At 39.5% G+C, this 16491-nt stretch overlaps 1 protein-coding gene and 1 non-coding gene across 2 annotated transcripts in view; one reads left to right on the forward strand and one right to left on the reverse strand.

The window, feature by feature from the left end:
- Positions 1–16491, forward strand: part of INTS4 (integrator complex subunit 4) — a 106762-nt gene that overhangs the window by 2080 nt on the left and 88191 nt on the right. The window contains exons 2-3 of the mRNA XM_032639557.1: positions 3896–4090; positions 13569–13686. Of these exons, the coding sequence (XP_032495448.1) occupies positions 3896–4090; positions 13569–13686 (313 nt within the window). The remainder of the gene's footprint in view (positions 1–3895; positions 4091–13568; positions 13687–16491) is intronic.
- On the reverse strand, positions 9440–9546 carry LOC116758928. The gene has a single exon (XR_004351308.1). It is a non-coding gene; the product is annotated as a U6 spliceosomal RNA (small nuclear RNA).

Consider the following 16491-nt stretch of genomic DNA (forward strand, 5'->3'; position numbering starts at 1 on the left):
CCCCCTTTTTAAAAAATTGTGGCAAAATATATATAACACAGAATTTATCATTTTAACCATTTTTTAAGTGTAAGGTTCAGTGGCATTAACTACTTTCACTTTGTTGTGAAATGTCACTTCCTTTCTTTCCAGTATTCTGTTGTTCCCCCTTACCAAGACTACTCACCCCTCCTCCAGCATGCCACGTGTTTGCACCTCTCCAAACTTTTGTATCTATTGTCTCCTTTACATAGAACAGATGTCATGCTTCCCTCTCTCTTTGTTCTCCACTCAGTGGACTTATATTTTTGCTTTAGTCTCTCCTCCCCTGCTTCTGTAGCACTCATCTATTTGTACTTATCACTGAGTGCTACTATAATTACTAGTGTACATATCTCCCCACCAGTTTGGGCTCCTCGAGGGCAGAGATGTTGCGTGGTTCATCTGTGTTCCCTGGATAGACCATAAGGCCTGGCTCACTAAAATGTTATAGATGGTAGAATGATAGTAGATATTGGTCTGTCCTTCTCCCTATATACTCCCTAGGGAAAAAAATCTTTCCAATCTTTTGACCTAACTGCAGCCCAGATAACACTGAAGACCAAATTTGTGTGGGATAGGATGGAAATTGGTAAGGATTTTAAGAGAAGAGCTCCTTTCTTCACTTCATTGTTCATGCATGGTTACCATGGAGTGATGAAATGAGATCTTACTGCTTCTCTTATTTTTCCTCTGCTATGAAGATGAGGGAGAGAGAACTGATATGTATCGAGTGCTTATTATGTGTTTGCACAATAAAGACATTATACTTTAGACTTCTTAAATATCCCTATGATGTAGGTATTGTATTCCTTTTTATAGAAGGAGAAGGCCTCCTCTAGCTAGTAAGTGGTAATTGAACTCAAATTCCTCTGACTTCAAAGCCCTTGGTCTTTTTATCATGCCATGCCATGTTCCTGTCTAGAATAATCCTAGTCTCTTCTCTGTAGAAGTGTAAATTTGTAAAGAGGTGATTGCTCAAGGTATCATTATGATGCATCAAGTGTTAAGGGAAAATTTTTTTTTGAATTTTATTTTATTTTTAATACAGCAGGTTATTAGTTATCTTTTTTATATGTATTAGTGTATATATGTCAATCCCAATCTCCCAATTCATCCCACCACCACCCCTCACCCCTTTCCCCCTTTGGTATCCATACGTTTGTTCTCTGCATCTGTGTCTCCATTTCTGTGTGCAAACTGATTCATCTGTGCCATTTTTCTAGATTCCACATATATACGTTAATATACGATATTTGTTTTTCTCTTTCTGACTTACTTCACTCTGTATGACAGTCTCTAAGTCCATCCATGTCTCTACAAATGACCCAGTTTCGTTCCTTATTATGCCTGAGTAGTATTCCATTGTATGTACGTACCACATCTTCTTTATCCATTCATCTGTCTGTGGGCATTTAGGTTGCTTCCATGACCTGGCTATTGTAAATAGTGCTTCAGTGAACATTGGGGTGCATGTGTCTTTGAATTATGGTTTTCTTCAGGTATATGCCCAGTAGTGAGATTGCTGGGTCATATGGTAATTCTATTTTTAGTTTTTTAAGGAAACTCCATACTGTTCTCCATAGTGGCTGTATTAATTTACATTCCCACCAGCAGTGCAAGAGGGTTCCCTTTTCTCTACACCCTCTTCAGCATTTGTTGCTTGTAGATTTTCTGATGATGCCCATTCTAACTGGTGTGAGGTGGTACCTCATGTAGTTTTGATTTGCATTTCTCTAATAATTAGTGATGTTGAGCAGCTTTTCATGTGCTTCTTGGCCATCTGTATGTCTTCTTTGGAGAAATGTCTGTTTAGGTCTTCTGCCCATTTTTTGATTGGGTTGTTTGCTTTTTTAATATTGAGCTGCATGAGCTGTTTATATATTTTGGAGATTAATCCTTTGTCCATTGATTCGTTTGCAAATATTTTCTCCCATTCTGAGGGTTGTCTTTTCATCTTGTTTATAGTTTCCTTTGCTGTGCAAAAGCTTTTTAGTTTCATTAGGTCCCATTTGTTTATTTTTTTCTTAATTTCCATTACTCTAGGAGGTGGTCAAAAAAGAGCTTGCTGTGATTTATGTCAGAGTGTTCTTTCTATGTTTTCCTCTAAGAGTTTTATACTGTCCAGTCTTACATTTAGGTCTTTCATCCATTTTGAGTTTATTTTTGTGTATGGTGTTAGGGAGTGTTCTAATTTCATTCTTTTACCTGTAGTGGTCCAGTTTTCCCAGCACCAGTTATTGAAGAGACTGTCTTTTCTTCATTGTATATCCTTGCCTCCTTTGTTATAGATTAGTCGACCATAGGTGCGTGGGTTTATCTGTGGGTTTTCTATACTGTTCCATTGATTTATATTTCTGTTTTTGTGCCAGTACCATATTGTCTTGATTACTGTAGCTTTGTAGTATAGTCTGAAGTCAGGGAGTCTGATTCCTCCAGCTCCATTTTTCTTTCTCAAGATTGCTTTGGCTCTTCGGGGTCTTTTGTGTCTCCATACAAATTTTAAGATTTTTTGTTCTAGTTCTGTGAAAAATGCCATTGGTAATTTGATAGGGATTGCATTGAATCTGTAGATTGCTTTGGGTAGTATAGTCATTTTCACAATGTTGATTCTTCCAATCCAAGAACATGGTATATCTCTCCATCTGTTTATGTCATCTTTGATTTCTTTCATCAGTGTCTTGCCGTTTTCTGAGTATAGGTCTTTTACCTCCTTATGTAGGTTTATTCCTAGGTATTTTATTCTTTTTATTGCAATGGTGAATGGGATTGTTTCCTTAATTTCTCTTTCTGATCTTTCATTTTTAGTGTATAGGAATGCAAGTGATTTCTGGACATTAATTTTGTATCCTACAACTTTACCAAATTCGTTGATTAGCTCTAGTAGTTTTCTGATGATTACTATTGATTACAACTTTTATCTTCTGTTGTGATCTTCTCTATATCTACACACCAGGGCCTTACGTAAGCCCTGGAGTAACAGGTTCCCTTTTACGTGAACTTTTTGGCACTCATCATATGTAACAGGTGCATCTAGAATAGTTCTAGTTAGGCACCATCCTTGGGAAAATTGAGAAAATAGTTACTCAGCTAATTTTGTGTGTTCTGTGGTTCAGATGAGGATCCCTGATTGAGATAGACTAGTGGTAGGTCATCATTTCTGTTTTTTACGGATGATAAAAATGTGAATCATGACATACTTAGAATAGAGCAGCAGAGTTGGAATCAGAGACAACTTCTAATTCCAAATCAATCATTCAGTAAATATTTGTTAAGTAACTGCAGTTTGCTAGGCATATGGCAATGTATTTTTTTCCTATACTGACCATCCTTCTAACAAAGGTAGAATGATTTGGGTGAAAATAGTCATCTGTTATGAGAGGAAGATTTTTTTCCTCAGTGTAAGCTGCAGACCATTCCCATCAGTTGTAGTTTTCTTAGGAGGCAAGGTAAGCCTAGTAAGTGCCTCAGCACAGTCTGAATATATTTGTCGAATTGAGATTTCTTTTCTAATAAGGAGTGGAGCAGATCCTTTGTGTGTCCTCTTAACCCTAAAGCTACAACAATCCTAAGAGATAGGCAGAGCAAAATATTCGTGGACCTACTTTACAGAGAAAGAAACTGAGACTTAGAGAGGTTAAATAACTTGCCCAAAGCTGTAGGAGCTAGTGAAAAGCAAAATTGGGACTCATAGCTTTGTCTCCATTTGGCTCCTTTCCCAGTTCACAACACTGCTTTTTGTTTAAGCTGGGTCTGTTACCTAAATACATTATTTTGGTATAGGAAAAATTATTTCCATCAAACAAGGTAAAGTTAAATTTGCAACTCTCTGTTTTCAGTCAAGTTTTCATGTTTTATCTTTCCTACCCTCTTGCAGCAACAGCAGGAGGAAATTGCTACTAAGAAACTCCGACTGACAAAACCAAGTAAATCTGCAGCACTCCACATAGATCTGTGTAAGGCTACCTCCCCAGCAGATGCTTTGCAGTACCTACTTCAGTTTGCCAGGAAGCCTGTGGAGGCAGAAAGTGTGGAGGGAGTAGTCAGGATTCTCTTGGAACATTATTACAAGGTAAGAAGGTCTTGAGTACCTGATGAGAGTGTGTATGGGAGTTTGTATAAGAGTTGTATCATGTGTCTGCAGAATAGGTTAATATGCAAAATAAATAATAACGTGTTCATTCAACAGTCTTTTACTGAGTGTCTTCCATGTGCTAGGCACTGTGGATACAGAGATAAAAAAGATCCTATTATCAGAAGCTTTCAGGGGCTTCCCTGGTGGCAGAGTGGGGACACGGGTTCCAGCCCTGGTCTGGGAAGATCCCACATGCTGTGGAGCAACTAAGCCTGTGCACCACAGCTACTGAAGCCTGCGCACCTGGTGCCCGTGCTCCACAGCAAGAGATGCCACTGCATTGAGAAGCCCATGCACCGCAATGAAGAGTAGCTCCTGCTTGCGGCAACTAGAGAAAGCCCACACGCAGCGACGAAGACCCAATGCAGTCAAAAAAAAAAAAAAAAAAAAGGTTACAGTATCTAGATGGAAACAGATGTGAATGATAAAATGCATCAAATTGCTCAGAGTACTGAGAGTGCATTGGAGCACAAAGGAGGAGTTAACTTCAACCTCTCATTCTGCTGTTACTGCTTTAATTCAAGGCCCTCATATCTAACTGCAATAGCCCTTTTTTTTTTTAACTTTTTTAGCTAAGTGGCATTTTATATCTCTATTTTCATGGGTTAGAAAAAAACCATCAATTCATGCATAGTTAAATAGAGGAAATATTTTAAGCAGAAAATGAAATTTGCAAAATGGTTTATTTTTCAGTTTTTATTTGTAAGTAAGATCTGAAGTAAAAGAAGAAATAATTTTCAAATATTTGAATCACAGATGACTTCGGATTTTAAACTTTAGTATGAAAATTATTGAGCTTATAGAAAAGTAGAGAATACAGTATGAACTGCCAAATACCCATCTTTGGGATTAAATAGTTATTAATATTTTGTCAAATTTGCTCAGTTTGTTTTCCTGAAGTTTTTTTAAAGTATCATAATATTTTTCCCTAAATAGTTCAGTAAATACCTCTTACAAAGGGACACTTAAAAAATATAACCATCTAAGCATCTCAAGTAAAATTAACGTCATCTAACAAATAGGCCATATTCACATTTCTCTAGTTGTTCCCCAAATATCTTGTTATAGTTGATTTGTTCAAATCGAAATGCAAACTGTCTCCACACATGGCATTTGCTTTTTTAAAAATCTAGAACAATTTTTATTATTTTGGTGACATTGACCTGTTAAAGAAATTTGGTCAGTTGTTTTGTAAAATGCCTTGTTTTCTATAACACTATGTTAGTTCCTGTTACACAGTATAGTGATTCAGTATTTCCATACATTTCAAAATGTTCACCACAATAAGTTGAGTTATGATTTGTCACCATACAAAATATTAAATAGTTATTGACTATATTCCCCACCCTGTACATTTCATACCCATGACTCATTTATTTTGCAACTGGAAGTTTATATCTCTTAATCTTCCTCACCTATTTCTCTCCTCCCCCTCAACCCCTTCCCCTCTGGCAAACGCCTATGTATCTCGATATCTATGACTCTCTTTCTGTTTTGTTGTGTTTATTCATTTGTTTTGTTTTGTTGATTCCACATGTAACTGAAATCATACGGTGTTTGTCTTTCTCTGACTTATTTCACTTAGCATAATACCCTCTTGGTCCATCCATGTTGTCACAAATGGCAAGGTTTCATTCTTTTTTTATGGCTGAGTAATATTCCATTGTATATATAAATCACATCTTCTTTATCCATTCTTTTATTGTTGGGCACTTAACGTTGCTTCCAAATCTTGGCTGTGATAATGCTGCAACAAACATAAGGGTGCGTATATCTTTTGGAATTAGTATTTTTGTTTTCTTCTGATAAATACCCAGGGGTGGAATTGCTGGACTGTATGGAATTTTGTTTTCAACTTCTTGTTATGGAACATTTCAAATATGTATACAATTAGAATAGTTTAATTCCCATGTACGCATTACCCAGCTTCAACAATTATCATTTTATGTCTAAATTTGTTTTATTCCCACCCCCTCCCCCACTCCTACTGTCCACTTCCATTTCCTCCACTCTCACCCTCTACCAGATTCTTGTGAAAACAAATTCCTGGCATCGTATCATTTTATTCATAAATTTCAGTTTATATCTCTAAACAATAAAGACTCTTTTTAAAAACATAATCACAATACCGTTACCATGTCTAAAAGAAAAATTGGACTCAGGCATTCTGATGTCAGACCCCAAGCTCTTTAACCAGGCCATGCTGCGTGCATTAGTCTAGCAGATTCTAGCCCCAGAGGAAAGGAGGAGGGATGATAAATGGGTCCAGTTCTAGATTGATGACTATAGTGTTTTTTTATTCTTCTATTTTATACAGAAATATGGTATCTTGTATTTTAGTAGATAACTACTTTGGCTTCTGCTTTTCTCATCCAAGGTTTTCTGTAGCTGAACTTGTTAATATTTCACATGAGGGGTTCTTCACTTATACTACTGTGTTAGTTGCTGTGGAGGATGTTGGGAACTGTGAGACATGTTCCTTGTCCTTTAAGGGCCAGTAGTATAGTTGGTAGATCAAATAATATATGTGATATATAGATGGTAAGGGCTTGAGTTATTCATTTGTTTATTTTTTTCATTCACTCTAAGTGTTCTGAATTCTAATTCTGTGCCAGGCCTTGTGCTTCATGTTGATGATACAGAGATTAATATATGATCCCTAATCTGAGTCTAGTTGGGTAGATTAGACAAAAAATGGATAATAATACAATGTTATAGGTGCTACGAAATCTGAGACAGGTTATGATATAACTTTAAAGAAGAGGGTAATCAATTGTACTTGGGAGCACGGGCCTAGAAGGGCATTATAGAGTAGTGATGCTTGAGATGAATCTTAATCAGATTATGGGCAGTCGGAAAGTAGGAGGAAAGACGTTTTAGAAAGAAGGAGCAATTGTGAGCGAAGGCATCAAGATGTGAAATAACTTATCACGTTAGAAGAAATACAGGTAGTTTGGCTGGTGTAGATTTTATTTTATTTTATTACTTTTTAAATTAATTATTTTTGGCTGTGTTGGGTCTTTGTTGCTGTGCGTGGGCTTTCTCTAGTTGCGGCGAGCGGGGGCTACTCTTCGTTGTGGTGCGCGGGCTTCTCATTGCGGTGGCTTCTCTTGTTGCGGAGCACAGGCTGGTCTAGGCCCACGGGCTTCAGTAGTCATGCCATTTGGGTTCAATAGTGTGGCTTGCGGGCTCTAGAGCTCAGGCTCAGTAGAGCTCAGGCTCAGTAGTTGTGGCACACGGGCTTAGTTGCTCCATGGCATGTGGGATCTTCCCGGACCAGGGCTCGAACCTGTGTCTCCTGCATTGGCAGGCGGATTCTTAACCACTGTGCCACCAGGCAAGTCCTTTTGTACATCTTTTTGTTAGTTATTCCTAGATAGTTAATATTTTGTTATTGTAAATGATATGTTTAAAAAATTTTATTTTCTAACAGTACAGAATGGATATTCAGAAATGCAATTGATTTTTGCTTATTAAATCCTATATCTAACAACCTTGCTAAGCTCATTTAACAATTTTAATAAATTATGTGTAGATTTTGGATTCTTTACAAATAATCATATCAGCATATAACGGCTTTGTTTGATATTAATATTATGATACCAACTATGTCTTGATTAAAGTTTGCATGGTATACCTATTTCTACTTTTTATTTTCATCTTTTTTATAACATTTTATGACCCATGTAAAAAACATGTAGTTAGTTTTTTAAAAATTTCACTTGACAGTGTTTGTTTTTCAATTGGAGCATTTAGTTCATTAAATTTAATGTGTTTATTGATATATGCCGGTTTAAATCTACCCTCTTATTAAATGCCTTCTATTTGTCTTACCTGCTCAGTGTTCTTTTCTTTTCCCTCATTTCTTGCCATCTTTTGCATTGACTCTTTTAAAAAAATTCTCTCCTCCACCCCTTTTTTATTAGCTTGGGAGTTATACATTCTTTTACACTTCTTTTACTGGTTATAACCTAGCTATTACATGAATTCTTGACTGATCAAAGTCAAGTGTTAAATGGTACAGTTTCTATTTTGAACAATGTGAGGACTTTAACTTCATTTATCCACCTTCCTGACTTACATGTGTTAATGAAGTTTTATGTTTTAATTCTCCATTTTTCACTCTGGAAGACATTGTTATTTTCTACAGGCAATATTCATTTAAGTTTACCTATGTAGTTATCATTTACCCACATGTATTTATCATTGCTTTTCTTTCCTTCTTGTATCTGTGACTGTTTATTCATCTGGGATTATTTTCCTTTTGGCTGATGAATACTCTCTGATATTTCCATTTATTGTGAGTTTACTGGTGGCACTCAGTGACAAATTCTTTGTGTTTGTATGTATGGAAAAGTTTTAAGTTTTACGTCCATTCTTTTTTTTTTTGGCCATGCTGCATGGTTTGTGGGATCTTAGTTCCCCAACCAGCCACTGAACCTGGGCCACAGCAGTGAAAGTGCTGAGTCCTAACCACTGAGCTGCCAGGGAATTCCCTTTACGTTCCTTCTTTTTTTTTTTTTTTAATTTATTTTATTTTATTTTATTTATTTTTGGCTGCTTTGGGTTTTTGTTGCTGTGCATAGGTTTTTCTCTAGTTGTGGCAAGTGGGGGCTACTCTTCATTGCGGTGTGTGGGCCTCTTATTGCGGTGGCTTCTCTTGTTGTGGAACACGGGCTATAGGTGCTCGGGCTTCAGTAGTTGTGGCTCACAGGCTCTAGAGCACAGGCTCAGTAGTTGTGGTGCACGGGCTTAGTTGCTCCATGGCATGTGGGATCTTCCTGGACCAGGGCTTGAACCAGTGTCCCCTGCATTGGCAGGTGGATTCTTAACCACTGTGTCACCAGGGAAGCCCCTACCTCCCTTCTTGAACGATGTTTTTGCTGTGTGTAGAATTTTAGATTGGCTGTTTTTCTTTATTTGTTTGTTTGTTTTTAGTATTTTAAATATATCATTGTATTGTTTCCGTTGAGAAGTGACACACATATGTTTTTCTTTTTGGCATCCGTAATACTATTCTAGTTTTCCTTAGCGGGAAGGTTGTTCTGTATTATCTAGCCTGCCCCTAACGTAAGTGAGAGTCTTGGCATTGCCTTTTGCTGGACTATAGCGGTATACTCTTTTTTTTTTTTTTCGCGTATTAAGTTTTATTTACTTTATTAAAAGAATGAATGGAAAGATGAATAATTCTTTGGAACCATTCAGATTCTTTTGCTGTTCTATAATTTTTTTAATCAAATACTCCTTTTTTTATTTTTCGCTGCTCAAAGGATTAAATTTTTTTTCAGAAATATGGAATGCTTCATGAATTTGTATGTCATCCTTGCATGGGAGCCATGCAAATTTTCTCTCTATTGTCCCAGTTTTAGTATATGTGCTGCCAAAGCAAGCACCGCAATTACTCTTAATTTGTCTCTCTGGCTACTTTTGCCCCTTCCAATCCAATCATTATATTGAGGCTGGTTTGGTATTTCAGAAATTTGAATCTGTTTATGTCACTCTCCTCGTTATAGTTATTCAAAGGATTTTTATTGTTCTTAGGACAAAGACTATTCATTTGTTTATTCAACAGTGAACAAATATGTATTGAATTCCTGCTACCTTCTGGGCACTATCAGAGGCACTTGCCATAATTCTCAAAAAGTTGTGGCACCTGCTTGCCTCTGTAGCCGCATTTCATGGTAGTCTACATTTTAGCCACATTGCCCCCTTATTCAGTTCTGGAAGCTGTGCTGTTCTTTCATGACTGAGAGCATTCATTTATTCTTTTCTGTCTGCCTCAAATTATAGTCTGTGTTTGTTATATGCTTTCATAGGACTCTTTATTTTTCCTTTACAGTACAACTTTGTAGTTATGTATTTGGACATTACTTGACAATTGTCTGCCTTGCCCATTAAAACTTAAAGTTCCATGAGGGCAGTGTATCCCCATGGCCAAACACAGTGACGCCTTGTAAGTACTCAGGAAATCCTGTTGAACAGATGATGGATGAATTATTTAGTTCACTGAGTGAATTAAGTAGGACACGTGGCTTTTCCTTTTCCCATACTCTTCCCTTTATTTTTATCAGAATGTACGAAGTGCTTTCTGGGCATTCTGCTTGTCACTTAAGCAGCTCACAGGTTGGTTGGGGAAGCAGACACAATCACATAATACACTATGATGAATACAGTGCACTGGTGAGGGGCCTGATAAGGGGTTGCACCGGGCTGCTTGGGTGGTCCAAGGGGAAGGGCACTCTTGTCCAGTTCAGGCATCAGAGACAAACTTCCTGGGGTTGCTGATACCTGAGGGGCAGGAGGGAGTGGCTGTGGGAGGCAGGGAGAGCAATTTAGGCAGAGGAGCAATCTGAGCAGAAGTACAGAAACTTGAAGCCTCATGGCATCAAGCTTGGTGGGGAATTGTGGGAGCTGACATACGGGACAGTCTTGGCAGGCCGTTGTGGCATGCTCAGCAGCTCAGGCTTCTTTCCATAGGAAACTGGAAGCTTTTGAAGGGTTATGAATGTTTGTGTGGAGTTTTAAATTTAACATTCTTCTAAAAACCCCAACTGTAGCATTTATTGTAACAAATTCAAGCAGTATAGACGTGTATAAAATAAAGAATGAGACTTGCCTCTGCAAATAAAAAAGTTAGAAAACAAAATACACTCTCCAGAGATTACTCTGGAGAGAATCACTGTAACAGATATGTATGCATTCTTAAATGCAGCATTTCAGAATCTTCCATATTCTGGGTTTGCAACATTCTTCTGCCTGGAATGCTGCTTCCCTAAAACTTCCTATTGCTCTCTGTCTCACTCAGTTAAGTGTCCGTTCAAAGGTCAGATCCTTAGAGTGGACTTTCCTCACTGTCCTGTCTATAACAGCCTCTCCACATTAGTCTTTAACCTCTTACACACGTCGTTTTTCTTCAGAATGCTTACCATCTGAAATTACATATTTTCTTTTGCCAGTCTTTATTTTTAAATTTTTTATTCTTTTTGGCCGAGCCAGACGGCTTGCACGATCATAGTTCCCCGACCAGGGATTGAACCTGCGCCCATGGCAGTGAAAGCACCAAGTCCTAACCCCTGGACCACCAGAGGATTCCCTCTTTTTGCCAGTCTTATCCACTTGAATATAAGCGCTATGAGAGCAGGGATTGCTTCTGTTTTATTCACCGTTGTATCCCCTGCAGCTTTGTAAATTTACAAACATACACAAAAGGAGAGAAAATAATATGAGCCTTCCAGTGTTCCTCATCCAGCTTCAACAATTATCAACATTTTGCTCTTTTTGTTTGGTTCATTCCCCTACTTTTTTGGGGGTGGGGCAAATCCCAGACAACATATCATTTTACCTATAAACACTTATCTGTGTTTAACAAATTAGGACTTTTTTTAGGACTTAAAAAAAATGACACTTAACAATAATCCTTAATAGTGTATAATACCTAGTCCATGTTCAGCTTTCACTGATTGTCTTAAAGTCTTTTTACAGTTGGTTTGTTTGAGCAAGATTCACACATTGCATTTGGTTAGTTTAGCTGTCCTTTTCAGTTTCTTTTAATCGATAGCATTCCCTCCCCCCACCACCTTTTCTTTCCCATGATATTTATTGTTTAAAAACTAGGCATTTTACCCATGGAATTTCCCATATTCTGGGCTTGGTGATTGCATCCTTATTTTTCACGTGTTTTTTATTTGCTCTTTATGGTACCTATCGGAGTATCATATTCATAGGGATTCAGTTCAGGTTTTATTACCCTCCACATGAAAGGACTGATGATCATAGAGGAAGGAAGGAGGGGCATTAATATTTGATTGCCTTCTGTATGCCCATTTCTGTGTGAGTTGTTTTCCTCTCAGTAGCCGTTTGAGGTTGTTATTAGCCCCATTTCACAGATGAGGCTTAGGAAGTTAATTAGCCTGTTCAAGACATATAGCTATTACATAGTGAGTCCAGGCTTCACACCTCAATCTGGCCAATTTCAAAGCCCTTTCTCCTGCTGCACTCCACAGCTTAAGTTCCCAAGAAAATGACTTTCCCAAGGTTGAACTTATGGTAAGTGGTGTGCCAGGATTCAGGGTCTTCTGACTGCATATGTTTTGTCCCTTCTCCTGCTTCAGGCCTTCTTGTTCTGCCCAGTTACCTCCTTAGAAACTGGGGTCACATCTAGAAGGCCCTTCATCTTTTGAGCATCCATTTAAGTAATTTTGTCCTTGGGACAGAAATGCTTGCTTAATCTTAGCATTGGCAAGGTACTTCTATTTTTTTTTTTTCCTTTTACCTATGTTTATTGAACATCTGTCTACTTAGTGCCAGATATTGTGCTACATACTTGCGATATGGTGATGAACAAAAAGACATGTTCTTTTCGGTCTTTGGGGGAAGTTTTTCACCCTAGGAATCTTGGTGCAAATTAAAGACCACCTCCCGATATTGAAGCTAAATGGGCCATGCTAACTCATGTCTTAGTCTCTCTTGCCCTAGGCCCCAGACCCAGGACCTAGACCCAGACAATGATTCACCTGCCCCAGACTTTTCTTTTTTTTTTTTTTTTTTTTTTTTGCGGTACGCGGGCCTCTCACTGCTGTGGCCTCTCCCGTTGCAGAGCAACAGGCTCCGGACGCGCAGGCTCAGCGGCCATGGCTCACGGGCCCAGCCGCTCCGCGGCATGTGGGATCCTCCCACACCGGGGCACGAACCCGCGTCCCCTGCATCGGCAGGCGGACCCTCAACCACTGCGCCACCAGGGAAGCCCCCCAGACTTTTCTTTAAAATATTTATTTATTTATTTATTTGGCTGCACCGGGTCTTACTTGTGGCACACGGGATCTTTGTTGCTGCATGCAGGATTTTTAGTTGCATCATGTGGGATCTAGTTCCCTGACCAGGGATTGAACCCGGGCCCCCTGCATTGGGAGCACAGTCTTAACCACTGGACCACCTGGGAAGTCCCATCACCTGCCCCAGACTTCTGATCAGGATCTGGTGATCCAAAAAAACACAGGTAGAACGAAAACTTCTTTCTGGTGATAGCAGTAGTAGCTGCAGCACCCAATTTCTGGGGCTCCAAAAACAGTGGTGCTGACAGCAGTGTTGAGTGCCCAGTGCTGGCAGTGTTGGTGGTCCAAGTTGCTGCAACTCATGTCTAATGTTACAGCAAAGTGGAGGAAAGGTACTTTTAATCCCAAAAGCACACATCTCGTTAGAAGTTAATGACATCAGGAAGGCATAAAATATTCCCATTCACTTTGCAGTATTTAGGTGTAACATACAGATTGAGAAAAACTTTCTGCCCCCAAAGCATATAAAGTTAATTTTTCAGAAATAAAGCTTAAGAAATACTTGTTGAGACTGTTTTGAGATATTAGTTTCCCATGTTCCTGAGAGTAGAGCATCAATGTAACAATAGCTTCTTTTGTTTCAGGAGAATGATCCATCTGTGAGACTGAAAATTGCATCATTGTTGGGTTTACTGTCAAAGACTGCAGGCTTTTCACCAGACTGCATTATGGATGATGCCATTAACATCCTGCAGAATGAAAGTAAGTTGCAATTTAAAAGCTATATAGGGAATTCCCTGGCTGTCCTGTGGTTAGGACTGAGCTGCCACTGAAGGGGGCATGGGTTTGATCCCTGGTTGGGGAACTAAGACCCCATATGCTGCAGGCCTGGCCAGAAAAAAAGAAAAAGCTGTATAATTAGATCAGAAATCTTTAGTTCCTTTTGTATACAATGTAGAACAAAATTTTGTTGTGTTGGTGGTTATTGAAAAGGAATTTGAGGATGATTCAATAAAACCATGTACATATATTTACACTAGAGTTAAAATACAGGTTTATCTCTTAATAGCTATCATTTATTGATCTCTACTAAGTGCCATATACTTAAGGTAGTTTACATATGACATAAGATAGATACTATTGTCCCTATTTCATAGGCTGGGAAACTGAAGCTCAGAGAAGTTAACTAACTTGTTCAAGGTTACATAGTATGTGACAGAGTTGATGTTTTGTTGACTGTGCCTACTAACTCAGAAACTGCCCTGGTGCTGCCCTGGTCATGCGGTCCCCCACAATTTACTTCTATAAAGGCAACATCTCCCATGTCTCATATGTTGTTGCCTTTTCTGTTTGTTCCTTGTTGATGCCCACTAAAATTATTCTGTGTTTAGGTGAAAAGGAAAACTATTTTACCTTAAAATTTTTTTTCTTTGATTATCTAGTTTTATTTATGTACAAGGTTTTCTTATAGGGTTAGTGCCTCATTGCCTTGATATTTATTCTAAAATTAAATAAAATGAAATCCTTTGTGGCTGTTCCTGAAAGTACTATAGTTTTGTTTGAATTGTTTGTAGTTTCAAAAAATAGTTTTATTTCATTTTAGGGTATACATATCTAAACAAATATGATTATTTAAATATTGGACAACATTTAGTCTATCAACTTGAGGTTATGAGAGTAATAAAGGTCCAGTGAACTCAAGAGACAATCTAAATTCACTTACTGTACAACTGTTTAATGATAACAAATATCTTATATAAGTGGCCCATGGGTTGAAGTTGAGAATTTTTTATTTTGTTAGAAGGAACTTTAAATTTTACCTGTATTGAATTTTGACCCAAGACTTTTAATTCACAGGAAACAATCAAAATATATTTTAAAAAAATTTTTGGCATTTATTGAAATGCCAATGTAATGACATTAGGGACAAATTTATAAAGTATTCCTACTATTACCATAAAACAATTTGATGGGGGTGGAGTCAAGATGGCAGAGTAGGAGGACGCTGAGTTTGCATCTCTGCACAGCTAGGGCACCTACCAGGCACTGGTGGGGGAACACAGACATCGAAGGGGATGGTAGGAACCACTGAGTGACTGGGTAGGGGGAGTGTGACATGTCGGGGAGTGAGGGGGAAGGAGAAGTGGAGGTGGGATGGGACCGGCGCCTCTGAGGGGCGGCTGGGGGAGGGGAGGGGTTCCCAGACCAGGTGGGGCCCACGCATGGTTAGCGGATCAACAGGGACAGGGGAGACCCTCGGGAGAGGGGAGGAATGGAAGGGAGCACAGCCAGCATTTCCCTGCCCACTTGGGCCCGTGGGGAGCCTGCTGAGGTCCTGGGCCTAATCCTCTGCCCTCTGAGGTCCAGCAGTGCTGAGCCTAAGCTCCGTCCACATACCCCCACCCAGGGCCTTACCTCTGAACTCCAAACTCTGCACACCAAGGCCCCCCTCAGGCCGTGCTGCCTTTCCCCACAGGTGCTACGCCTAGGTTCCCCCACACTAAACCCCACCCCCGCCTAAGTTCCGCCCCTGCCTAAGCTCTGCCCCCACAGCCAAGGGTCTTTTTTAATTTTTAAAATTTTTTTAGGTTGTGTTTCTGTTTTACCTTGTTGTTGATTCATTTATATTTTGATTTTTCTAATTTTATTTTATTCTTTATAGTTTGTTATTCAGCTCCTTTTGGCTTGTTCCCTTTTTTTTTTTTCTGTTGTGGTTCTGTTTTACCTTGTAGTTGTTTCACTTATATTTTTATTTTTCCTAATATATTTTTTGTTTTTTCTAATTTTATTTTTTATTTCTGTTATTGTACTGCTCCTTTTTTTTTTTTTTTTTTTTTTGCGGTACACGGGCCTCTCACTGTTGTGGTCTCTCCCGTTGCGGAGCACAGGCTCCGTGGCCATGGCTCATGGGCCTAGCCGCTCTGCGGCATGTGGGAGCTTCCTGGACCAGGGCACAAACCTGTGTCCCCTGTATCGGCAGGTGGACTCTCAACCACTGCGCCACCAGGGAAGCCCCTGTACTGCTCCTTTGTGTGTGTGTGTTTTTCTATTGCTATGCTGTGTGGCTTGCAGGATCTTGGTTCCCAGACCGGGGGTTGGGGCTGAGCTCCTTGGTGGGAGTGTCGAGTCCAAACTGCTAGACTGGGCTTCCCTGGTGGCGCAGTGGTTGGGAGTCTGCCTGCCGATGCAGGGGACACAGGTTCGTGCCCCGGTCCAGGAAGATCCCACATGCCGCAGAGCGGCTGGGCCCGTGAGCCATGGCTGCTGAGCCTGCGTGTCCGGAGCCTGTGCTCCGCAGCTGGAGAGGCCACAACAGTGAGAGGCCCGCGTAAAAAAAAAAAAAACAAAAAAAACCAAACTGCTAGACTAACAGAGTACCTCAGACCCCAGGGAATATTAATTGGAGTGAGGTCTCCCCGGAGGTCCTTATCTCAGCACCAAGACCCGACTCTACCCAACTGCCTGCAAACGCCAGTGCTGGATGCCTTAGGCCAAACAACAAGTAAGGCAGGAATACAGTCCCATACATCAGAAAAAATGAGACGACAGAAAAATGTTACAGACGAA

The sequence above is a fragment of the Phocoena sinus genome, chromosome 8, assembly GCF_008692025.1.
Source record: "Phocoena sinus isolate mPhoSin1 chromosome 8, mPhoSin1.pri, whole genome shotgun sequence".
Classification (NCBI taxonomy): domain Eukaryota; kingdom Metazoa; phylum Chordata; class Mammalia; order Artiodactyla; family Phocoenidae; genus Phocoena; species Phocoena sinus.